The 26,553-nt window shown below is 39.5% G+C and overlaps 1 protein-coding gene across 1 annotated transcript in view; it reads right to left on the reverse strand.

Moving 5' to 3' along the window:
* Positions 1 to 765: 765 nt before the first annotated feature.
* cass (cassowary) overlaps positions 766 to 26,553 on the reverse strand; it is a 134,458-nt gene continuing 108,670 nt past the window's right edge. The window contains exon 10 of the mRNA XM_067144587.2: positions 766 to 1,070. Coding sequence (XP_067000688.1) covers positions 997 to 1,070 — 74 coding nt within the window. The 3' untranslated portion in view covers positions 766 to 996. The remainder of the gene's footprint in view (positions 1,071 to 26,553) is intronic.

Raw genomic sequence — 26,553 nt, forward strand, 5'->3', positions numbered from 1 at the left:
GACAGTAAATATGTCAACACCAATACACTCACCATCTGGAATTCCTGAAAGGAAAATAAGTAAATCACAACAAAATCTGCGATGATACTGCTGTCCATCCACTGGCTGGATTATGCTAAAATTCAAGATTATTTCCTACAGCAGTCTAATTTATGGTTTTTCTGGCAAAAGAGAGAAACCATTGATTAGACCCTTATTTAATTTTCTGGAAGAAAAAAAAAAAAGAAAAGCTCCGGCAAATGAACCAGCCGCTCAACAAATGATTTGAGGGCAATTAATACAAATATTTCTTCTCAACGAAAGCTGCCACTACGAACTAAATTATAGCAGCAAATTTAGAAGGTTTATTTACAATTTATAAGACAAATCTATATCGTGTAAAAAGACCCAGAAGGATATATATGATATAGGGTAGGAATATTTCCTTTCAAAGTGGTAGAAAAGGGGAATGTTGAATTTGGTTGAAGGTTGTTTTGAGGAATATGAACAGCCTTTGACCTCCAGCATTTCTCGTTTAACGTGAAGAAAATGTAGCAGCTTGGTCTATCTTCTGAATGCGTATGGATGAGGCAATTTCAGATGCAGAGATGATTCACAGAATGTACAACTGTAACGTCCAGACTCTCCTTCAAAATTTGACTCAAATGAATTCATGTTCATTTCATGTTAGCAAATTTCCACTCCTGAACTTAATGAAAATAACATTTTAACACCAAGATGAATTTTACACATCTTGAATCTTCATATTTGTAGACAGTCAACGTTTGCTCTCAATACTCTGCATACGAGCCATAATGATGAAGAACCAAGAGTAGTAGAAATATACTTAAAAATTATATTTACAATAAAACACTTGATTTTGCACAGAAGCACAGATGAATCTTGTTTCCACCATAACAACCATCAGTCAACGACATCAAATTACAAAAATCCAGTGATGAGGGCTAAGACAATTTCTTCACAAAGTTCATGTTGAGACATTACAAAACGCAGTGTTCAATAGTTCTGCCGCCAGCCTCTCCCTCGCCATGAGCCTCGCGGCCTCCCTCTTCCTCGACCACGGGGTGGCACTGAAATGATACAATAATATCACTATTAACAAATCACCTCTGTAACTACCATATGTTAGGTGGGACTAGGTTTTAAACCAAATTGAAGATAACTAGTACCTGGTCTGGAACTGCACTGGTAAGATTCTTTTTCAAAAGTACAACCTCAGAGCTTACATTTTGCTTTATGTCGCACTAACATAGAAAGGTTGTATGGCAACAATGGGATAGGAAAAGGCTAGGAGTGGGAAGAAAGCAGCTGTGGCCTTAATTAAGGAACAGCTCCAGCATTTGCCTGGCGTGAAAATGGGAAATCAAGGAAAACCATCATTAGGTTTGTCGACAGTGGGGTTTGAACCCACCATGTTCCAAATTCAAGCTCACAGCAGCACGACCCTAACTGCTCGGCCAACTTGCTCGGTATCATCAACTTATATTTTCCATGAGAAATGTTCAAAAAAATCAAACTTTAAAAATAACTCTATAGAAGGCTTACCCGCAGCCTACATTATTTCAAATGACTTAGGAGTGTAAAGTGAGATGATACGGATTACCTTTTGGTAAAGCATTACAAATGCTTTATGTGTGTAATGTTATTTCCGTGTAAACGTTAAAAGTACATCATTTAAATCCGTTCAGTTCCATTTAGTCGCTGCGCATTTAGCTAACATCCGACCCACGTTCGGGAACAGTTCTCTGTTTACTGCTGTGTGACTGTTCGTAGCATACTATGAATTTGCTTATTTAGAGTTTCTTTCTTGCTAATATTTAGTAATATAGCATTATTAATTAAGTTGGTAGCCAGTCTCCGCTTTGATGTTCAGGATTTCACTGTTGTAAGGCTTCATAGGCTTTTACTTCAAAACCTCAACTTTCACTCACGGTTTACTCAATCTTATCATGCAAAACATTTCTGCACGAGTTAAAGACGACATGAAATAATAAGGCCTACAACTACTGTCGTCACTTTATAACCTGTACTGTGATCGCTGATTATACTAAAAAGCCTCCATTTTCATTCACCATCAACCTATCTTATTGCCATACAGAAACTGTTACCTGAGATGACATGCTAACTCACAAATCAACAGTGATGGAGCAGTGGCGTTGTCGTGATGGAGGCTCCAAGAGTTTTTCTTCCATAAGTCCGGTTTTTTCCTTCTGTCATTTTCTCTCAAACATCTCAAGATCTTAAGATAATATTAGCAATTCACACTTTCACCCTTGGGTATGAACTCATGGGGTACAACACTGAAAGAAAAAAAAAAAAAACCCACCCCACCCTTCAACAACACTGTCAAGTTTGACTCGACCTGACCTGCCACACTTTCTTCTGTTGGCCCCTGTCAGTTCTGGATTCTAGAAATATGTCCTTACTAATTCTGGAAAATGGAAAGTTCGCGATTAGTGTCTGTATATGTTCGGGAATACTGTATAAACATCGTGACTAGATAAAGAGTTGTGACTGGTGAATCTGGGTGGCGATAGGCAACCTCCTATGCTCTGATTGGTCACTCGGTAATCGCACCAAGGCCAGACTTCCCTTTTTAAGTGGTCTTTCGTTCTCTCGTCAGTCCAAAATTTTGATGCACGTTGGCGACTCCTCGCTCCCAGGATGGACTACCTTGGGGTAAGCACGGTTTATTTCCGTTCCCCTTCAATTTACATTTAATGTTTTGGTGGTGTTATCACATAAGAGTTTGCCCTACTCGCCACTCTATTCCTCTGATGCTTTAGAAAGCACGTTTACTTCCATTTAAGATTGTATTTGTATCTTGTGTGTCATTTAACTCTCAAAATCATATTGTAGAACTTGATTTATGCTAAGATATGTTTGGTTAACTTCTTGGTCTAATAGCAAGGCTTTTGTCAACCAACGCCTAATTTGTATTTTGTAAATTGTGTATCTGGATTGTGTGGATAGCTGAATTTGTTCGGTAGTTACCTTGTAATGTTGATTTCGGTAAATAATATTTTGAAAACAAGAGGTCGCCGTTGATTTTTCTGGAATGAAAACAAGAGGTCACCGTTGATTTTTCTGGCAACCCGCAAGCTTCGCATCTGCATGGCCTTTGGTGGCTTTCCCAGCCCGCGTTCCACGTTCCTCGTTTATAGTTGTCAAGTTGCCCAACCTGATATTTGTTTGTGTGTATTAGGCACAGGTCATTTGATGTTTATTGCGTGTCTAGGGCTTAAGGTACCATGTAATTTGATTTATTTTCCTTCCTTTCTACTGTGTATCGTGTAACCTCCCAAAACCGGTTACATATTGGTAGCCGAGCAAGTGGTTGCGGACAAAAGAAAAGTGAACGGTGATCATACTTAACCTAAGAAAGCAAAAGCCTTGAAATCTGTAAATCGCCTTGAAATTTTGTTTCTACCCGTCAGGATGGCTCGTGCTGCTCCTAATCCTTTCCATTTGAAAAAGACAGAACTAATTTACGAACTTTGTATCTGCAAACTGAATTCTAGAGGCAATGTCAGAGACGACACTAGCCTATTGAAACAGTCCCTTGATTTACCCATAACCATTCCCGAGTTAACTACGGACGAGTTGAGTGAGTCTTTGGCCGTGGTTAAAGATAAATTGGTAGAATTTAAGGCCATTCTTGTGTCTTTTGGTACTTCTGAGCCCTCGCATGGTCAATTAGAGCGGGTTAAGGCACAGTTATCACATTACCTGGACAGAATTACGGATTTGTTGTCTCTCAAATTGCCGGCAAATGAGCAGCAGGTGTGTGAATCCTTGCTAGTACAGTTTTCAAGAATATCGGACAAAATCATTGGCTTGCTTGAAGGGAATGAGTCGATTAACACTAGTTCTGAGGTTCAAGTGTCTACCCTCTCTGGATCGTGTGAATGTGTTAACTCTGGTTCCGCATCTGCAGCTTTTCGAGTGTGTACTGTAGCAACTAATGCTAGTGTTATTCAGGAGCCTGATGTGAGTAATGCTCGCATGGGATCTTCTGCTTCGCTGTCAAGAGCTAGGACACCTGTAAGTGATTCATATAATGTATCTTCTTCGCATGTTGGTATCTTTACTAATTTTCCTGTGCTAACTGGTAATTCTGCCGTGGCTCAGTGTCTGCCCTCTATTGTTACACAACCTGGTTCTTATGCAATGGTGCCACCGGTATCAAGTGCCCTTTTAGGTTGCATTACCCCTACACAGGTGATTTAATACCCCGACCGTCTCTGAGATTAGCGAGAACCTTTCACAGATGAGATTATCTGCGCCCATACCGTTGCAGGCTAACCGTAGTCCTAACCTAACCTTCTGTACTCCAGCCTTTTCACAAGAGCGCCCGAATCAAAGGTACGATGACTCTGTAACCCCTAAGGACCACTCTAAGCCTTCCCAGGCACCTCCTACACCTGCTTTCCCCCAGATTTTCTCTAACATACCTTACCCGTTGACCATTGTTTAAGGGAGTCTCTAAATTTTCGGCTAACTCCGTTGATGAGGTTATTTCTTTCCTTCGGTTCTTAATCGAGTTCAAGGATCAGGCAATAGTGTACAATCTCAGTAACGACCACGTTTTTCAAATCGTATACCCGCATGTATCTGGAGCTCCTTCAGAGCATATCGTCAGGGCCATTTCCGAAAGATGGACGGTAGATCAATTTCACGCACATGTGCTTGAATTTTTCATTCCTTCTCGTGCCTTGTCTTCATTAGTGCAGAAGCACTATTTCAGAGTGCAACATTTCAACGAGTCATTATCTGAATATGTTCAGGATATTAAGCTCCAGGCTAGGATTTTCCGGCTCCACTATTCTGAGTCCCAAATGGTTGCCAACATTATTGAAGTACTCGCCCCGAACTACAAGTCATATCTCACCCTTTCAGCGCGACCTGCAACGTTCGCTCAGTTGGGAGCTGTCACGGTTTCTGCAGAAGGTGTTCGATATGCCGATTAGTTATGCCTTCCATTAGCCCCCACTCCTATGAGCACGCCCTCTCCTCAGGATACTAAAGCCGCCCCTTCACCTGCTTCCAACTCGTGTAATCCTCGTTCATGTTTCAATCGTGGCTCCTCTGCTCATTTCAAGCGGGACAATCCTAAGGTTGGGGCCTTAGGCAATGCAAAACCTGCCATGGGTAGAGGCTCTTCCACCAATACTTCTTGCCGTAACTGTGGGTCAACTAGGCACTTCTCTAGGCAGTGCCCACGTAATACTTCAGGCTCTGGACCTCCAGGCAATAGTAACCCTAAATGACTAACCGCCAGTTCTGATGGCAAACCCCGAAGCATGGCTTCTTGTTTTGTCTGTCATAATTGTACTTTGGAGGGCGATTTATCTAATTCTGAGGCTAATGATTGGTCCCAGTCTGATTCTAGTGCCCATTTTTTTTTGCAATCGTGTGGGATTTCTGCTATACCTTTTTGTAAATTACCGTACCTATGCATAAAGGTAAATAATGAACCTGTCTGTGTGTTACTAGACTCTAGGAGTAGTATCACCTTGATGAGCGAGACCTGGTACGATTTGATGAAAAACATTTGCAAGTTACCTACATTAGAACCCGTCTCCTTAACCTGCCATACTGCTAATTCCAACTCATTGAACATTGTAGGATCCCTAGATGTCAAGATAAGAGTCCGTGATTTCACATGGAAAATGCCAGTACTAGTGGCAAAAGATTTATCCTGCCAGTTCATATTGGGTGCCAATTTTATTGCTAAAACTGGCATGATTTTGGACCTGCAGTTCAACAGATTCCATTTTAAATTTTCTGCAAGATTCTTTGAGTTGTGTGATCGCTCCCCTATTCCGCCTTGTTACCGTTAATTCTGTTCCTGAAGATTCTGGTGAGCCCAAAGCTTTTGATTTTAATCATTTACCCGATGAGCAGGCCAACCAACTTAGGAAACTCTGCGATAAGTTTCCTAATGTCTTTAGCGACAAGTTAGGTGTCACCAATGTCTTAAGAGTACAAAATTGAAGTCACGGATAACATACCTGTTCGCTCTCCTCAGTATCGGCTGTCACCTCCCAAAATGAAAGCCCTTAAGACTATTATTGACCAAATGCTCACTGACGGAGTGATACGCCCTTCTACGTCAGCCTATTCTTCTCCCATGTTTCTGGTCCCTAAACCGCAAGGTGGTTATCGTCCTGTAGTTGACTAGCGGATGTTGAACCGTAAAGTGGTCCTCCAATCTGTTCCCTTTCCTGATTTGCACTCTTGTTTATCTTGGTTTGCTAATGCCAAAATTTTTACCACCTTCGATTTAAATCAGGCATAATACCAGATACCTCTTGCCAAAGAATCCAAGCACCTCACAGCCTTTTCATGAATCCCCAGTGGGGGGTCATCTAGGCGTTTTCAAAACCAGACAGAAAATTCGTAAGCACTTCATTTGGAAATCCATGGATAGCGAGATCTGTACCCTTGTCAAATCTTGTAAAACTTGTAACATCAGTAAACCCACCCCTAATACTCGCCTAGGTCTGTTGTCTTCCGAGCAAGCTTCTTGTCCAATGGAGAGATTGTTCATAAACTACACTGGTCCTTTCCCGAGATCACGGACCGGCCATCGTTTCATACTTGTGTGTGTTGACGCCTTTCGCGTTTTACGTGGCTGTTCCCAACTCGTATGGCTAATGCCAGCACCACCATGTCGTGCTTGAAACAGATATTTGCTTCTTTTGGACCCTGTCAATTTTTGATAAGTGATAACGCAAGAGCCTTTACTTCTGTCCAGTTCTGGAATTTCCTTTTTGATCTATCCATTGCTCATGTAACCACTGCCCTATATTACCCGAGGCCAAATTATGCTGAAAGAGTGAATCTTAACCTGCGATCTGCCCTCATCGCTGACCACTCTAAGTGGGATTCATCACTAAATTGGTTGTCGTTTGCCTTTAACACTGCCGTCCATGATAGCCACAAGCAAACTCCTGCTTTGTTAATGTTGGCCTTTACTCCCAATTCTCCACTATAAAATCTGGGGTCAATTAATGATCTTCTGCCTGACGATGCCAGCCCAGAAAAGATCCGAGCTAATTGGCACCGTGCACGAAAAAACGTAAAAGGTTTATTACACTAAAGTCCAGCGTAATTACAACCACGGGACGAAGGCCGCACGATCTGTCTGTGGGTGACCAGGTGTTTATTAAAATGCACCCCGTCAGCAGTGCTGCGAACCATGTTATCAGTAAGTTGGTCTCCAGATTTCGAGGTCCCTGCACCATCTTAAAGTTCCTTACCCTGGTGTCATTACTGGTGAGTGACCCCGAAAGGAAAAGGATCAGCAGAGTACACCTCTCTCAGATAAAAGTACCTTAAGTCGTATCGGAAGGGGTAAATACCATTGTTGGTGACCATGTAGATTTAGTTGTAAGGTATTTGTAAGATTTTAGTTGTAAAGTAATGATAAGTTTTGTTGTAAGGTAGCTGTAAGATTTTAGATGCTGGCCAGCAAGTATTATATCTATACCCTAATCATAAGTAATTTGGGCTAATTAGTCATGACTATAATTGTGTGGGTAAATACATCAGGTATCCTCAAGCATTTCTCTCCCTTAGTGTAATGGGTTTAGTATGATAAGTTAGGTAGGTTTTAGTTTAGGGTCACTAACTGGAATTTATTCCCCTAACATTTCGGGCTCAGGGTTAACTCCTGTAGTTTTCTTTCACCCCCACCGTAATCTTCTCTAAAATGTATGGATAGTGGATAGTACTTAACCCGGGGCTAGGTGCCCTAATGTCCCTGGTGTGGGAGGGGGGTCTACATGAAATTCATTGAGCCACCCGTTCGGTGACTCTATGCTAGTCAGTGAATTAAAGAAAGAACTCTAACCCTCCTTGAAAACTGTTTTTCTCCAACATCTTCTAGTCCGGCAGGGTAGTCTTGCCTCAAGTATTCCCCTGTCTGCTGCGTATTGGTTTATGTTACAGTGGCTGCAGTGACCAACTTCATCTGACGGCAACCTAACGTGCCAAGTTGAGAGGCACACTGTATACCTTGGGCGCTACCATCCGGCACCACAATCCTGTGGCAAAATGTCCCAATGGAGGCAGTCTGGCTAGACTCACCCATCAGCATTTGGTTCAAGATACGGCTGGGCTGCACTGCAACTTACCTAGCAACCTGGTTTGGACTGAGCTTGAATGGAGGCTGTTGGCAAACGGCTATGTCGGCAGCCACATCATCAGCAAGAACCTGTGGCCTAGTTGTGCAACTTCAATCTTATGATTGGTGTGAAGAGTGGTACAAGATCGACTTATTCCGTAACTTTGCTAAGAAGGAGGCACTGGATGCTTTCTTACAAGAAAGTGAAAAGGCACTGAATTACTGACATTTAGCAGAAGGAAAGAGTGTACATCCTTTCTGTGAACAGAGTTAAGATGGTCAAAGCATTTTGGAATATTGGCAAATGCATTTTGCACTATATCGAAAGGACTTTTGGTGTAGTGACAGTTTGTTTTTCACTGTTGGAAGTTCAACTTGAAGAAAATCAATGTTGTTAGTAGGATGATTGTCGAACTTTCCGAGAACTATAGTTGTGAATACCATTATGTTTGTTTACTAATCTGTGCTATGGTGTGCAAGTTTCCAGAAGTGATCAAAACCTCCCCAATAATCTTATGTTAATTCTTGATCTTTGGGAGGGGAAGGAAGAATGAGACCTGTATAGAATCTCTATGATGTGGAGTGTTGTAGTAGAATATTTTACTCGCATTCCATTTAGCTACTAACCTGTATGGTGTAAAATATTTTCTAGTATGTTTTATTTGCATTCCCTTTATCTACTTAAGTAACTACTAGAACAGTCCAGAAAAGGTTGCGACGCGGAATTTTAGAACAGGGTGTGTTGGCTCCTGTCGGTTGTGGATTCTAGAAATATGTCCTTACTAATTCTAGAAAATGGAAAGTTCGCGATTAGTGTCTGTATATGTTCGGTAATATTGTATAAACATCGCAACTGGATAAAGAGTTGTGACTGGTGCATCTGGGTGGCGATAGGCAAGCATGGTTTATTTCCGTTCCCCTTCAATTTACATTTAATGTTTTGCTGGTGTTATCACATAGGAGTTTGCCCCACTCGCCACTCCATTCCTCAGATGCTTTAGAAATCACTTTTACTTCCAATTAAAATTGTATTTGTATCTTGTGCGCCTTCTTACTCTCAAAATCATATTGCAGAACTTGATTTATGCTAAGATATGTTCAGTTAACTTCTTGGTCTAATAGCAAGGCTCTTATCAACCAACATCTAATTTGTATTTTATAAATTGTGTATCCGGATTGTGTGGATAGTTAAATTTGTTCGGTTAGTTACCTTGTAATGTTGATTTCGATAAATTATATTTTGAAAACAAGAGGTCACCGTTGATTTTTCTGGAAAACCACAACCTTCACATCTCTATGACCTTTGATAGCTTCCCCAGCCCGCGTTCCACTTCCTTGTTTATAGTCGTCAAGTTGCCCAACCTGTTATTTGTTTGTGTGTATTAGGCGCAGTTCATTTGATATTTATTGCGTGTCTAGGGCTTAAGGTACTGTATAATTTGATTTATTTTTCTCCCTTTCTACTGTGTACCGTGTAACCTCCCAAAACCGGTTACATATTGGTAGCCGAGCAAGTGGTTGTGGACGAAAGAAAAGTGAACGGTGATCGTACTTAACCTAAGAAAGCGAAAGCCTTGAAATTTGTAACTCGCCTTGAAATTTTGTTTCTACCGGTTATATCTTCGATTTCTGCAAATTTTTTCCACATCACTGTGATGAATGCAATTTTGGCATCATCATTTCGTGCATCCCAGTAAATGTTTTTCCCTGCCTGAAGCAGAAGTGAATGTTGATATGCTGCTTGTAATATTCAGATATCTCATCAATTGCAAAACATACTTGACACACTTGCAAACTAGCAACAGCTGAGAAGTAAATAACTGTTCCAAAAGTATACAGCATCACTTACTGTAAATCTTTAAAGACTTTGCATTTGCACAGTATTTCCAGCACTGATTTATCACTTCTGAGTCAGAACATTAAGAAAGAAATATGATTTATTAAACCATTAACTTCTGGAATGTATGGGATGTCAACAATGGACACAGTGTACAATAGTCCACTGGCGTAGCCGGGGTGGGGGGTGGGAACCCCCCCAAAATGTTTCCTGAAACTAGAGCGAGGATCAGCCGTTTTACGTACGGTACAAACAACTTAAAAACTGTTAATGTTAAATTAACGTAGCGACAAAGAATCTACTAGCAAGGCTCACTCAATAAGGCCATACATAATTATCCATATTTGTACTGCTTGAATGAAACGAAAACAATTAGGATTGTGATGTGCAGGGATATTTCCCAGTAGAGGCCTCAGTATTGGAAATGTAACCATGTGTTGACAAATGTCAAGACAGGAGGAAAAGGGCAGTTAGCAAGGGATGACTCAGTAGGGGGCCGGAACGTGACCACCGAGATATGGGAGTCACGGCCAGAAACAGCTGCAAGCTTACAACATCGTGTCAGCTTTTGCACATCGGTTCCAGGAAACAACAATGTCCTAGGGATCCTTGGGTTGTACCGTGGTTGAGAGATGTGTTGTGTGTAATTTGCAGCATTGGGAAGACTGTGACAGGATTTTGAGCTGCATGTGTACTTTGAGTATCCAACTATTCTTCGGGTTTACCTTGTACCTTAAATGGTGAGTGGATGCAGTGGCGTACCCATAAAATAATTTCAGTGGGTAGGGTGTAAGTCCAGGCCAGAAGCGTGGATACAACTTTTCCTTGGAAGGGATTGAGAAAAGATTTAGTTTTTATTTAGAATTTGTTTTACGTTGCACCGTAGGTCTTATGGCGACGATGGGAAAGAAAAAGGCTAAGAGTGGGAAGGAAGCGGCCATGGCCTTAATTAAGGTACAGCCCCCAGCATTTGCCTGGTGTGAAAATGGGAAACCACGGAAAACCATCTTTAGGGCTGCCGACAGTGGGGTTTGAACCTACTATTTCCCGGATGCAAGCACACAGTTGTGCGCCCCTAACCGCACGGCCAACTCGCCCGGTGGATATGAAAAGAAAGCCGGTCCCACCGAGTGTGGTGACGGATCTTCAGTAGATACTGATGGTTTTGATTGTTACCATCTACAATCATATCTTCTGTACTCTTAACGTAAACCGGCTGCATTATTGAAACTGTTCATAAAATTGATATCGTTCTTCGTTTGTGAGGAAGTAGAATCTTCATTTAATGTCTTCTTGGTACTACACACAACATGAAGGTGACCACCTTCCAGGTCGTAGATATTTTGATTACAGGAGACTCAAGGCCAACTCTACTGCACCCATAACCAAGGCTGTATCTTCCCCATCCCATGCCTTTCTTAACTCTGTCAGTGCCGGGAAACGAATGCAGGATGCCTTAAGACAAATTCAAAAATAAAGATACCTAAAAGTAACCAGCCGGCCCCACGGTGTAGGGGTAGCATGCCTGCCTCCTAGCAGAGGCCCCGGGTTCGATTCCTGGCCAGGTCAGGGATTTTTACCTGGATCTGAGGGCTGGTTCGAGGTATACTCAGCCCACATGTTTATAATTGAGGAGCTATCCGACTGCGAGATAGCGGAAGCTGACGCTAGCATTGCCACATCCTGGGGGCCATCTGGTGGTGAATGAACGTACCATGTCTCCACTTCTATTATGACATCCAAATTTAAAGTGTCATTGTTTAAGAAGCCTTTCTTGTGGACAGTCAAGATTTCTTCTGAGGACGCAGAGTTCCCTGCGAAACGTTAAGAATCTCACCTTATTTTCTTGACACGGCATAAAAGCCCAAAAGCCTATACAGTATTATGTCTTTGAGTACGGGCCGTGGAAAAAAAAACAAAAAAAAAACCAGTGTTTAGAGGTAGCAGCAGTACAATGAACATCTGTACACTGACGTACAAATCTGAATGACAATCACATAAAATCTGGCTAAAAAGAACACGAACCATCAATACTGCCAACTGAGTTAGAGAATGAGATTAAACATCTTAAAAGATCACAAAGCAAATGGATATGATGACATATCAGCAGAGATGATGAAAGTGATGGGGGATAATGGTGTAGATACTGTAATCCATTTCATCTGCAACAGTCTGGGATACCTGCAAATGGTCACAAGACTGGGCCACTCAAGTATATTTCATAAGAAAGGATCAATAAAGGACAGCAGGAATTACCATACTATAGCGCTAATTTCACATCCCAGCTGGATTTGTTCAAGGCAAAGGAACTCTGGAAGAAATCCTGAATATAAGACAGTAGAGATGGGAGTTAAATATCATAACACAATAATGTATCCTAATCCATAACAGAAATATTATGTTCCTCTGGAGACCCTAATACAAAAGTAACTGTCTCAGCGAAACCAAGGGAACGGTAGGGAGTTTCTGAACGGCTAATGGGTATTAGAAAGCATAGCAGCTCGCTTTAGCAGGCACTCCTACGCAGGTGTGAGCGATACTTTTGTTAACAGTTTAATGGCAGTACCGATATTCCTATCCTGTTACTTGCTGGTCGGATACAGATATTCATTAGTTATTCGAAGTGCTTTGTATTAGGCTTACTGGTGGTTATACATGCAGTAGCGTAGTTCCTCGGTACAGTTACACGTGGTCTTCCCACCTTGCATCTTGAGTTTCACTCCGTATTCTGGACAATTTATGTGAACAAAAACTCAATTAGTGGAAAATGGTGTCTTAGAAACGCGTTGAAACAAGGTACCCAATAATAATAATAATAATAATAATAATAATAATAATAATTTTAAAAATTTAAAATTCTATTGGTTCATATAGTTCTGATAATATACTGGTACATGGTACTCAAATATCAGGTCCTGAAAAGCTATCGAAAGTCCCATCATGTGAATTTGTGTGTCCTGAAATTTCGTCATCGACTGCAACCTGTGAGGCAGTGCAGCAAAAGCTATCATAATTTTTACCAGTACAAAAGAGGAGTGATATACAAAAAGCTGGAAAAGCCACCTACACTGTTGTTTACAACATACCCACAACCTTCTATAAATGACAAAAGACGATTTTGGAGCCTTTTACATTGGATTTACAGAGCGAGTTGGCTACATGGTTTGTGTTACGTAGCTTTAACTTGTATTTGGGAGATGGTGGATTCGAACCCCACTGCCGGCAGACCTCAGGATAGTTTTCAGTGGTTTCCCATTTTCACATCAAGCAAATGCTGGGACTGTTCCTCAGTTGCTTCCGACCTAGTCCTGTACTATCCTATCCCATCGTCACCGTAAGATTAGTCTGTGTTGGTGCAACGTAAACAAACAAATAACATAAAGGTACTGGATTATTAGGGAGATAGTAGGTTTGAACCCCACTGTTGGCAGCCCTGAAAATGGTTTTCCGTGGTTTCCCATTTTCACACCAGGCAAATGCTGGGGCTGTACCTTAATTAAGACCACGGCCGCTTCCTTCCCACTCCTAGCCCTTTCCTGTCCCATCGTCGTCGTAAGGCCTATCTGTGTTGGTGCGACGTAAAACAACTAGCAAACAAACTCTGCTTACGTCTTGCCTGGTAGGGAGATTTTCTCATGACCCATTCTGGCGGCATCTGAAGTGTATATGGCACTCGTTCATCAACATATTTGATAAAGTCTGGTCCTAATGTCTGTTCAACTACAGATCCTTGGCATCTACGAATACACATAGCAGCCACGGCGCATTTTATACAGGAAGGTTTCGCAGTATTGGTTCTCGGAATGTAAATGGGTCATTGCAAACATTTTTCTAGGAATAGTTAAGAATGACAAGCTAGTGAAAAGGACAGTGGGAGAGAAGAAAGCGAGATGAAGATATAGCATTGCTATTTTAGTACTTACTAAGGCGCGTTTAGGGGCTACAAGAGAGAGCAAGTATAAGGAATGTTCCTTCCAAAAGTTAACCTGCAACTTGTATTATGTTACTTTATATCCTAATACTACAGAGGACCGAGCTCGATAGCTGCAGTCGCTTAATTGCGGCCAGTATCTAGTATTCGGGAGATAGTGGGTTCGAACCCCACTGTCGGCAGCCCTGAAGATGGTTTTCCGTGGTTTCCCATTTTTCACACCAGGCAAATGCTGGGGCTGTACCTTAATTAAGGCCACGGCCGCTTCCTTCCCAGTCCTAGCCCTTTCCTATCCCATCGTCGCCATAAGACCTATCTGTGTCGGTGCGACGTAAAGCCATTAGTAAAAAAAAAAAAAAAAAAAAAAAAAAAAAAAAAAAAAAAATACTACAGAGGAACATGATACTGGAAAGTAACAATTTGTCACATCGCTATAAGACAGCTCATCAAGAAAACCTATGGATTCAACATTCCAATGCTAATATGCCACTTGGACAATAAGGCGGCATGAAATGAAACGGCCGTGGAAGGATCTCTCACATTAACAGGCATTTCAGAAACGAATTGAGGTGCTGTACTACTATTACTACTACTACAACACAGCAATAGACAAAGTTGACGGTGAGCTGTCAAAGGCATCAAAGGAATAAGTCAAGCATGTTCTCCATAGCTATTCAACATCTCTGGAGAGTACATTATGAGAAATGCACCAGATCAGGGGCTTCAAATGGCAGACTCCATTTCGGATCCAGACCTTGATGGCTTTTCCGCCGGACCTGCACAGTATATAAAATGGCAAGGGTAAGAAAGGGAAAAATTGCACAGAAAACAGAAAAAAAATTCAGAACGCCATTTGAGTACAGGAATGGATTTGGGACACAGGATGTGCTGTGCTGCATACAGGTCCTAGTACTATGTTTTCTGCTTGCTGCAAAGATGTCAATGAGTGTTTACTTTGTTTTTCTCTAGTCTGCAGCCTCTTCCCTGCCTCAATTATTAGTTAGCTGTTGCCTGTTCTGTGCACAAATTTAAAAAAAAATGTATATCTTATACATCAGTGTAAGTCATCAATTATTTCAATGAACTTTTTTGTCAAGAGTAGTCAACAGTCAACAAGAGATTTAAAGTGGAGCTGAACATTGTATCTTCAAACTTCAAACTTTATCAGAAAAGAAATTTTTCTCAGTTTTGCCTGAATGTACAGATGCAAAACGGATATGTTTAATATGCAATCAGACAGTTGCTATGATTAGGAGTGGAAGTTTAAGAATTTTAAGGGGCATTTTAACAGTAAACATTCCAGTTAAGACCACCAATTTTCACTTGGCAGTGATGCAAGAAACCGGAAGTTGAAAGGTTCATTAGGGGCAGGACAACAATGCACGAGAAGAGCACACACAGATTAAGAAAATGCAACACAAGCATCTTTAAAATTATCCTGGATTTCAGAAAGGAAAAAGAAGTAAAATTATTTGTCACCTCTGAAAGTGTGAAGGAGTGTCTTATTGAAACAGTCAGCATGTTATTTTCAAGTGATGCAAAAGTTATTCAAGCCATGAAAAGTAAACACACTGCTGGCTCAAATGTGTGCAGGGTAGAATTATTACCAATGGATGTTTGTATTACAATCAGCCAGGAAATACGTGATGCTTCTGTGTACTTTCTGGCTCTGGCAGAATCTTCAGATAGAACTGACTGTGCTCAATTGTGTGTGTATATTTGTATTTTTAATGCTGTTCAATTTATGGAAGAAATGCAACATTTCAAGGCCTTTGAAGGCAGTTGTGCAGAAAACATGTGCGTCATTTTGTCCGAGTGTGATATAAAATGGGAAAACCTGTTATCAGTGGCAATAGGTGATGCTCGTAGCATGGTAAGAGGTACGAGGGGCCTAGTACATCATATTTGAAATCAAAATAGTAATGCTGTACTGTTATTTTGCTACAGTGTTGTGAAGCAAAAGATCTGTGTGAATAGCATCAAGTTCCTCCAAGTATGTTCTGAAAAGTCCGTGTGTCAATGATCTCTCATGTAAAAAATTAACCATATGTGTGACTACTCATACCATCAGACAACTCAGGAAACTACTTACTGCACAATGCAGTTTGGTAAATTATCCATTTCAACACTTTGGAAGACATTTGTTAGGCTGTGGATAAACCATTTTGTCGATTCTTGAGAAGAATGATGCTCCAAAGCAGATGGAAATGCTACAGCTGCAGATGACAGAAGAAAGGGCAGAGAAAGTTGATGTGTCACTCTGGTTCTCTCTCTTAATAGAGCTTTCTACCCTAACTTGCAAAAGTTTTCAACAGTATTCGGGAGATCGTGGGTTCGAACCCCACTGTCGGCAGCCCGGCAGATGGTTTTCCGTGGTTTCCCATTTTCACACCAGGCAAATGCTAGGGCTGTACCTTAATTAAGACCACGGCCGCTTCTTTCCTACTCCTAGCCCCTTCCTGCCTCATCATCGCCATAAGACCTATCTGTGTCGGTGCGACGTAAAGCAAAAAAAAAAAAGTTTTCAAAATATATACTGACAATGTATTTAAACACTCCACTGGTTGAAAATTAAAAATTGCATGGAAATACAGTGCTGACTGATACTAATATACACCATATTCACTTTTTTCTGTAATTATTAGACGGAGTAAGCAAGACCAGCACCTGTCTTACTCAACATAATATTTGGACCCCAGAGCCCCCTTTAGAAAAATATTACCGTCAATCCGGACCCAGAGAGAAAATAATTGAAAACCCTGTAGTAGATGGATGGTATGGTGGCATCTCCATTGCTGCAAGGAACATAAATAATCTCAGTTTTGTCAACAATACTACTCTATTCCCCATCAGTGAGAAAGAGCTTGTTATCCTGTTGGAACATGCTAAGGTACAAAGACTCTTAGTCTGGAGATTAACCTTCACAAGACAAAGCTGATGGTAACTGACCGTGGCAAGCAACTACTGGTCTCTTGAGGGAAGTTGTTCATGAATACATTTATTTAGGCTCTGTTCTAAGTGATTAAGGGTAGCTGTGAACAGGAACTTAAAAAGAAGAATACCTCTTCGACGCTGTGCAATGGAGAAGCTGAAAATAGTCTGGAGTGACAGAAAAATATCTAGAAATATTGAAATCTGCTTAGTACACTCTCACATCATCCTTCTTCTCGTACGGATGTGAAACCTGGACTATCAAAGCTAGAGAACATCAGCATAGTAACACCTTTGAAATGTGATGCTTGTGAAGAATGCTAAGAATACCATGAATGCAGAGAATGTGTCAATCAGGAATATGCTTTCAGAAGATATTGCAGTTCTTCAGCCACATCACAAGACACCAGGGAACAAGTTACAGAAGGCTATAGTTCCGGGAGTAGTCAATGATAAGAGGCCAAGAGGAAGAGCATTAGGGTTGATCAGGTGAAGGAGGTCACCCAGTTACCTTTTTACAACTGGTTTTATGTTGCACCAACACAGATAGGTCTTATGGCGACGATGGGATAGGAAATGACTAGGAGTGGGAAGGAAGCAGACATGGCCTTTAAGGTACAGCTCCAGCATTTGCCTGGTGTGAAAATTGGAAACCACGGAAAAGTATCTTCAGGGCTGCCGACAGTGGCGTTCAAACTCGCACTCTGTCAAATGCAAGCTCACAGCTGTGCGCCCCTAACCGCACGGTCAACTGTCTAGGTCTGATTCTTGTTCTCAGCAAGTCGGAAAAGAGTGAGGTACCGTGTCCAAACCATTTTGTGGATTTTATAGCCAAGATATTCTCCTTCCATCAATTTTACCTTGTAAGATAAGCTGAAGGAGTCTATACTAATCATTTCAAATGATATGGTCAAATTACTCTAGTTTCTTCTTTTTGAAGTTGTACATGACCTCTAGCTCTTTGTTCAGGTGTACTTCAGTGTTATGTATTCTATCAAGCCATGATACTCTTGAGCAGGCGTCGGTAGCACCACATTGCGATGGATCTAATTTTCTGGGGGTGTTCTCTATTAGGGTTCAGGTCTCAGCATCATAAAGTTAACACCTTGCGGACGGGAGAAGAGTTTACTCGTGTTTGGCTGCTCGAGCGTTGCGGACGGGAGATGAGTTAACTTGTCTTGAGACTCGTACGTTCGGTGGCATATGTCGAAACTTCTGAAAGAAGCTTGTGGTCAAGGTTACTAGAATCTTGGTGTTGGAGCTTTTGTGTTATTCCATGCTAGCTTTCCTTTACGTTCTTCTTCTGTTTTATGACTCATTTGCTAAGTTTTCCGGCCTCATATTTACATCATTCAAGGAGCCATGTGGAGGGTAAAATGGCGCTTTCCAGACTGAACACGACCTTAGATGCAGATGAGATTTTTAATGAATTATATGCGGATAAGTAACCGGATTGCCCCAGTGATATTGACGATCGTTGAGTTTGGTGTTGAATGCTATTCTGACAAAAGTGTCTCAGTTAATAATAATGGTGTACACCTTCCAAAACAATGTGAAGTAGAGGTGGTAGAGAACGAGACTGAAAGTGATGCGAGTGCAAATGGAAGTATATGTCTATTTCTTCTCATGAATGTGTAGAAAATAATAATTCACAGACTTTAGAGGATTTCCCAGCAGCTCCTGGCATAGCGGTAAGACTTGATGAACCTCAAATCATTGACCAAGTAGTAGTGTGCCGTTTCCATAGGGTATGAAGACGACAACATGAGTACCAATGCAGATATTGAAGCCTGACGTGACTCAAGAACATGGCGCCGGAGTGGTCTAGACATATGTTCATCTATACATATCGCGAGTATAAAATGGTGAAAGTGAAGAAATGGACTTTTACATTTTAAACTTGAGAATGTATAATTCCAGTCATGTAAGATTAATTTTAAGTATTATGTAGTTCATAACATGTATTTTATAAGACGAAACCAAAGAGAAATGCAAATGGATTAGTATTACGTACGATAAAGTATCGATAGTTTATAAGTACAATAGTGGCGACATCTGTGTATTGATTATCTTTGAAACAAAATTTTATATGTAAATTAGAATATTCCGCTGGATGTCTCGTAATGAAAAATCTAAATATAGATTATTATTGTGAGTCTTGAGAAGGTTGTAATTGAATTGAGAAGGTATCACGAAGGTATTAAGAGGGAATCGAGACGATATTGATATACTCTTGAGAAGGAATTGTAATATACGAGGTCTTGCAAAACTGTACTACAGCTGATCAATATTGAGAAGATATTGAAAGTTATAAGAAATCTAAGTTGTTATATTGAAACCAGCCATACATATAAAGATTCCAAGTTGATATCACGTAAAGATTTATTTAAAGGAAGGAGTATTTGGTGTTGTTCAGTGTAATATATCACTGTATGAACTTGTTAATCTTATTCAAGATTGTTTGAAGTTTAATCTGCATGAGAGCAATATATGATGGTTTGGAACACGTATTGTAATAACGATATGCAAAGCTAAGATGTGAGAGTGAGCTTTAACCACGGTAATGGGATGGTTATGTGGAGGAATCCCTGGACCACATGCATCTTAAACCCTGGTCCACAAGTCAGTAAACCATCTATTGATGATAATGCTATTTCTGGTAGATTTCATTTCTCTTCTTAGCAGTAGGATGTAATTTTGGAGTAGTATTTGATGTCCTGAAGTAGTTCGTTGAAACGTGGAGTATGCACATAATAAGTAGTTGTGGATATTGGGCTATTTCAATATTTTGCAATGCATATATATACGTTCGAGTAAATTTATACGGCAATAGGTGCATGTAGGATCATTTATCGAGGCTTCGATGATATTAATATAAATTTATATCATTATACTTGCTCGATAAATAGTGCGATGTGAATACGTTCGACATATGTCTTATAAATTATACACATCGGTATTGCTAAGGAAATGATAGCCATACACAGGAAACGGTGATGTGTTTTGTAATGAGTGTTGTCATATATGTACGTTATGAAGTGAATGTTGAATTAACGATTAAGTATTGGTCACAGCATGGCTTGTAATGATAATTAGGTAAAATATGGCATATCCTGGTGTTATATAGGGATAATATGCAGGTAAGTAGTGTACTTGATGTGAATTTATGAGTGATATTAGATATGTGGAATGATATATGATTTAAAGTGTTAATGATAATATATGAGTGATGAGTGAATATTAATTGAGGGTGATGTTGATACTAGTTGTGGTAAATGACAGGTCGATGTTGAATTACACTGTGATATGCAATAGAAACTTGTGATGAGTCTGAGTGTACCTAATTCGTGTTTGTTATGAGACGTGCTGTGTATTTAAGATTATCATAATTCATATGAGGCTTGAGTCGGCTCCCGTGGTGTAGGGGAAGTGTGCCTGCCTCTCGCCTGGAGGCCCCGGGTTTGATTCCCGGCCAGGTCAGGGATTTTTCTCTCGAGCTGAAGGCTGGTTCGAGATCCACTCAGCCCACATGATTAGAATTGAGGAGCTATCTGACGGTGAGATGGCGCCCCCGGTCTTGAAAACCGAGAATAATGGCTGAGAGGATGCGTCATACTGACAACACGACACCTTGTAATCGGCAGGCCTTCGGGCTGAGCAGCGGTCGCTGGGGTTTTTCATATGAGGTCTGACGACATTTCATTGCGTAGCCTACTGCGAAACACTTACTTTACATTTGTATCGTGCGTACCTTAGACGACATGCGTGTCTATTAGATATATGTCACACATGTATACGATAATATCGGCTTTATAATGCTGATGATTTATTATTTACGAAATACCATCAGCTATTTTGGAATTATTTACTTGCACGACACCATGATTACCGTACTTGTGATCCGCACCATGTTCTTTTATACATTATGACTGATTTTGAAGTGGTATACCTGTGATATTTGTATTATTTGCCGCACACATAGCTACGAGGATGTGTACCATGATATCTTATATAGGCTAATAGTAGCATTTCATGGATTTAGTAGTAATTTAGTATGTAGATTTGATATCGCGTGATATTTTGACTCTATTATTTGAATGTGATTATGTTATGTTGATATTGTGTCGTGTCATTTCATCACTCATATCATCCATCGTCTTATTAGGTTAGATAGATCCTCGAAGGTATGTGTGTGGACTGTTGTGTGTCTATTTCATGTTCATGCGAGCATCTTCAGAACAACTTAGTTTATTTAGGGTATAGTCATTAATATTTTATTTCATTTTATTTCATTTTAACCACGAAAGAGCACAATTGTCAGGACCAGACATACAAAACAAATGCAAATCATCATAAATATGTCACATGGAATATTAAGTCCGATACATATGACGGAATAATACCGCAATCAGGCAACGATTATTATAATGCAGGTCATTATATTCAGGCAGGTTATACTTAATGAAGATATTTTTAAAGCAATCTTTAGGATAATATTAATTATTATTGTGAACTGGTGTTCGTATCAATAAGTATTTGAAATGTGAGGAATTACCTAACGCTATCACTGCATTACACTGAATTAAATTTGGACAGATGATTGATTGAGATTTCAACATTTATTTATTTGGGATGACATAACAAACTTTTGGTTTCGTCTTAATTTAGTTAGGGACTTTGTTTTGAATAAGCTTGTTCCAATCCAGAATCTCTCAGCTCTTATCAATATTATTTAGATGTACAGTAATTAGCCATATTTGAGAATTCATTCCAAACTTATGTTCATATTAATTTATAAGATAATGCCAACTTTAGTAATATGATTAACTTCATCGTAAATATAAGATGATTTGCTATTATAGGAAATATTAACAGTACATCGATGGACTTGAAGCCATGTAATATACGCATTCATATTTTCGACCCGGCACTTTGATCGCCCAATAGGATTCTCAACTCACCACCTCGCAATCAATGTGTTTTATCATTATTCAATATTGGGAGTGAAAAGCAACACAACTAAACATCAATCAGTCACCCTAGCTAGGTGGGGCATTGAAATTACTGGAAGTGGCCCTTTAACGAGGAGAACCTGTCAAAGACCCTGAGTGTAGAGTGCTCGTGCTGCCGACAGTGCATTTTGGCTTATTTTTTGTGCTGATTTCTTTGAACTTGTTGCCGAGCAGACAAAATTGTACAACCAGTAAACTGCTTCAAAACACAAAATATTACCTACGAGCTTGAAGTGGACTGAGGTAACTAGTAGTGAGGTGCAAAAAGTTTTTGCTTTGGTTATATTGATGGAACAGCTAAAAAAGTCATATTGGAAAGACTTCTGGTCAACTGATCCCCTCATTTAACCCCCATATACAATGAGCAGAAATAGATTTGAGCAGATACCACACCACGAAACATTATTAGGACCCTTACCAAAGGTCTCCAGTAAATTTCACCATAATCAGCACAAGGTTAGTGAAGTTAGACTCATTTGTTTATGTGCATCCGCTGTAGCAATAAGTTACACAGAAAATGGCCAGGCACAGGGGTTGAGCAGTGCGATGAGCACCTGGTCCGCAGTGTGTTAAGCCACAGATTAATATATTAGTCCCTGTTACAGAGGATCTTACTCATTCTCGTGAATGCAGTCATTGTCTGTTCAATCCCAAGATCTAATTTCAACAGCAATGTTACAGCTGTTATCAAGTATGCAGCCGAGATATTTAAAACATTGGACATGCTCCAGTGATGTGCCTCTTATTGTATCTGAATTTTTACAAGTTTTGTCCATATTTTAATTTTGACAGTTTCTATGAAGAATATTTGAAATGTAAAGAAATTTTTATAGAAGTACCTCATCTAAGTACTGATTATGTGGGGAAGAAATGGATGCATCTTTTTTGTAAATTTTCCATTAATGAACTTCTGAATATATACTAGCTTATTTCTTTTATATTACTTACACCAGGTTCAAACTCGTTTATAAAAGGATTGTTCTCAATTCTGAAAAAGAAATGGAGTGTTGATAGAAATAGGTGCTCTCTGAAGCTTATAAAACACGAAATTCAAGTAATCTTAAATTATAATTATAGATTTTAGTTTGTTATAGCGGAATCCATTTATTTTTAGTTTCAACTTAGTTAATTGGTAACTGTGTAGTTCTTCAGTCTGTCAAAACTAATTCAGGATAAATAAAAAAAAGAAAATACCTGAAAAAGAACACATTTAATAATAGAATATACCTGAAAAAGATATCACGATTCTATCAAATCAAATATACATTATAAACTAAGATAGTATAAATTATATACTTTATTAATTCACTAATGATGATTAAATAACCACCTGTATCAGTTCCAAAACAATTTAAATTAAAAAAAAAAAAAGACAGTTCCACAAACGCCAATGATGCCACCAGAGCATTACGTTATGAAAAGTCACGGGTAATCAACACTGTTAGAAAAACGACAAGGTTGAAGCATTTCACTCCTAGCTGGGCTAGTGAGGAGTGAGGAATCACAAGAGGAATTTTGGTACTTCATTAATATAATTCAAGCAATTTAACACTTAATAAGAGCATGTACACAGAAATTTAACTTAAATGTCTTTACACTTGTTAATAATACCATTCATCAATTAAAAATTATTATTCTTCTTCTTCCTTCTTCTTGCGTTCCGGCCTTCTAAGGACCACGTTACAATTTCAATTCTTCCTCCTTAGTTATTATTATAATATTGAAAATAACAAATCAAAGTGTGAGTTGATAGAATTTATGCCTTTTTTCCCTATTGGCTTTACGTCGCACCGACACAGATAGGTCTTATGGCGACGATGGGAGAGGAAGGGGCTAGGACTGAGAAAGAATCGGCCGTGGCCATAATTAAGGTACAGCCCCAGCATTTGCCTGGTGCAAAAATGGGAAACCACGGAAAACCATCTTCATGGCTGCCAACAGTGGGGTTCGAACCCACTATCTCCCGAATACTGGATACTGGCAGCACTTAAGCGACTGCAGCTATCGAGCTTGGTGAATTTATGTCTTTCAAGAACAAAACATGTTCTTAATTAAATGATATCCTTTTCAGGTATAATTTATTAGAAGTTTTCATTTTTCAGGAATTTTCTAAATTTAGTTATCTTGAATTAGTTTCGTATAAGCAATAAGCAATTGATGGATATGACTTACTTTTTACAAAAAAACTTTAGTTTATTATCCTCCTAATGAATACAGTTTACTCTCAAACAGTATTAGTTTTGACCATACAGAGTGGTCATTCTCGGCTATTAATAATAAAATTAGAATTAGGACATAGTGACATCATAAACGAAAGGGGAGAGAGGAGTTAAACCTCTTGAGTTAAGGCTACAAATACAAACAGGTAAAATACATAGGGTACACATTAAAATTCGCACATTAGACAGTTGATAAATGGTCAAGTGGATTTGAATAAAAACTACAGTAGTTGGTCACAAGATTAATGACACTTGAAATTATTTCAAAACTGCACTTGCGTCAACGAAAAGATGACGTAAAAAGTCATTGTCTATTAGTAATCCCATCAAGGAATCATAGTAAAATATGCATTACAAGAAAATATCACAGAATTGATGAAAATAAAATTAATAGTCAACATTGACAGCTGTGCTTGAGTGCACCACAGCAACCTCGAAGGATATCATCCCCCTATTAACGTCCTTATGAACGGATAGACTTACTTTCATAACACCCGGATATCCTTCATTTTATTGTAACAAAAGAATATTGTTCCTTCAGTGATACGGCATTGATGGGCACATCAACAATCAATTTTACTTTCGTCAATACTGTGATATTTTCTTGTAATGCATATTTTCCTACGATTCCATGATGGGACTAATGGACAATGACTTCTTACGTCATCTTTTCATTGACATGTGCAGTTTTGAAATCATTTTAAGCGTCATTAACCCACTGAACAGTACGGACATACATTTACATCATCTGTTGACCTAGCCCAGTGCAGTATGGATGTACATGTATGTTTTTAACTTTGTAACAGAGCAGTACTGATGTAAAGTGACGTTCGGTTTTGAAATTAACTCTAAGTGTGCTGGCATCTATCGGTCACACAGTGGAACTTTGTTCTCTATTTATTTTTGCTTTGAACAAGTGCTATACTCGTTTTTCTAAGCTTCTACTGCCATCTGTCATGCACCTGAAGTACATCTTAGGGCAATATGTATATAGTTATGTTTTCTTGGTTGCTTTCTTTTAGATAATGAGTGGCCTTGGAAAAGAGTTGGTATATTTTTATTCTGAGCTGTTTCCTAGCGATGACAGTTGTTTACTTTCTTCATAAGTAGCCCATGAATATGGCATCTACTAGTCATGGAAGGAATCTTGACATAAAGGAGATATCAAATATATTGACAAATGCAGAGTCTGAGGACGAGCTTGGAAGTGAAAGTGACATTTTAAATGTTGTTAGTATTCATGGAAATGATGTACAAAATAAAATAGTTTTATCCACTTTTTAAATTTCATCAAAAACCTCACTACGGGCGGGTCAGTAGCAACTGCACCACTCACTGCTCAAAGGGCTAATCTTGTGACTAACTAGTTTTTATTCAAATCCACTTGACCATTCATCGAATAACCAATGTGTGAATTTTAATCTGTACACTAGTGTATTTTATGCATTTGTATTTGTAGCCTTAAGAGGTTTACCCCCACCCTCCCACTTTTGTTTATGACATTACTATGTCCTAATTCTAATATGATTAACAGTTGAGGATTACTTCTATGTATTTCAAAACTAGTAGTGTTTGAGAGTAAACTGTATTGATTAGGTGGATAATAAACTAAAGTTTTTGTAAAAAGTAAATTGAATTAGTTTCAACCGACTGAAGAATCTCACAGTTTTAGATTGTAAGTACTGCTGTACAGAATATTTTGAGAAAGTTGGGAATGAAGATAAACTTGTTTTAAGCTTAACAACTTCGCAAATATAAATCTAATTGAATTTGTCTTTATTAGTACAATATTAATAGAAGGAAGGATCCACCTAGTGTTCTCCCCAGAAATTTTCGTTACCTGGGTGGCAGGAATGTGTAGCCGGGCGGGGAATACTACTTAAAAAATAAATATGACAAACTTTCAATTTATCCCCCTCAGGCCATAAACAATAATATTACGACAGGTAAACGTTAACTGCAAAAATTAACTATTTTATTGTTATCACGAAGAAGACATAACAGAGTAGTTTGAACTTCTAGTGTTCTACTGCCCGTTCATAGTCACTCGGTTGCTGTGGAGAGCCAGATGGGTTTGTTACATCCCGCAGAATCGAATGCTCGCATGCAATTCCTCGCTAATCCAGACACCACTCGCGCACGACACGACGTGATAAGCTGAACTACGATGTAACTCGCGCTTTCAATATACTCTGTTCTTAAGTTGAACCAAATAGAAGTTACAACCTGTTCCAAACATCTCAGGAGTGCTCCTAGGGAGTGAGGTCATATGACGCTTCGTTTATCGGATGGGGACGATAAGCCTTGAGCAGACCCCTTGGTGCTATTCGACAGGAGTAGGCTATGTGCTGGTACCGGGTTTCACCCTCTCCCTTTCTACTATCATATATCATGACATCCATTTCATCTGTAACTCCTCTGATGAGGTTGACGTCAGGAAGGGCATCCGGTCATAAAAAACCACCACATTTGTCTCACCTCATACCCGACCC

Source organism: Anabrus simplex, chromosome 3 (genome assembly GCF_040414725.1).
Source record: "Anabrus simplex isolate iqAnaSimp1 chromosome 3, ASM4041472v1, whole genome shotgun sequence".
NCBI lineage: Eukaryota > Metazoa > Arthropoda > Insecta > Orthoptera > Tettigoniidae > Anabrus > Anabrus simplex.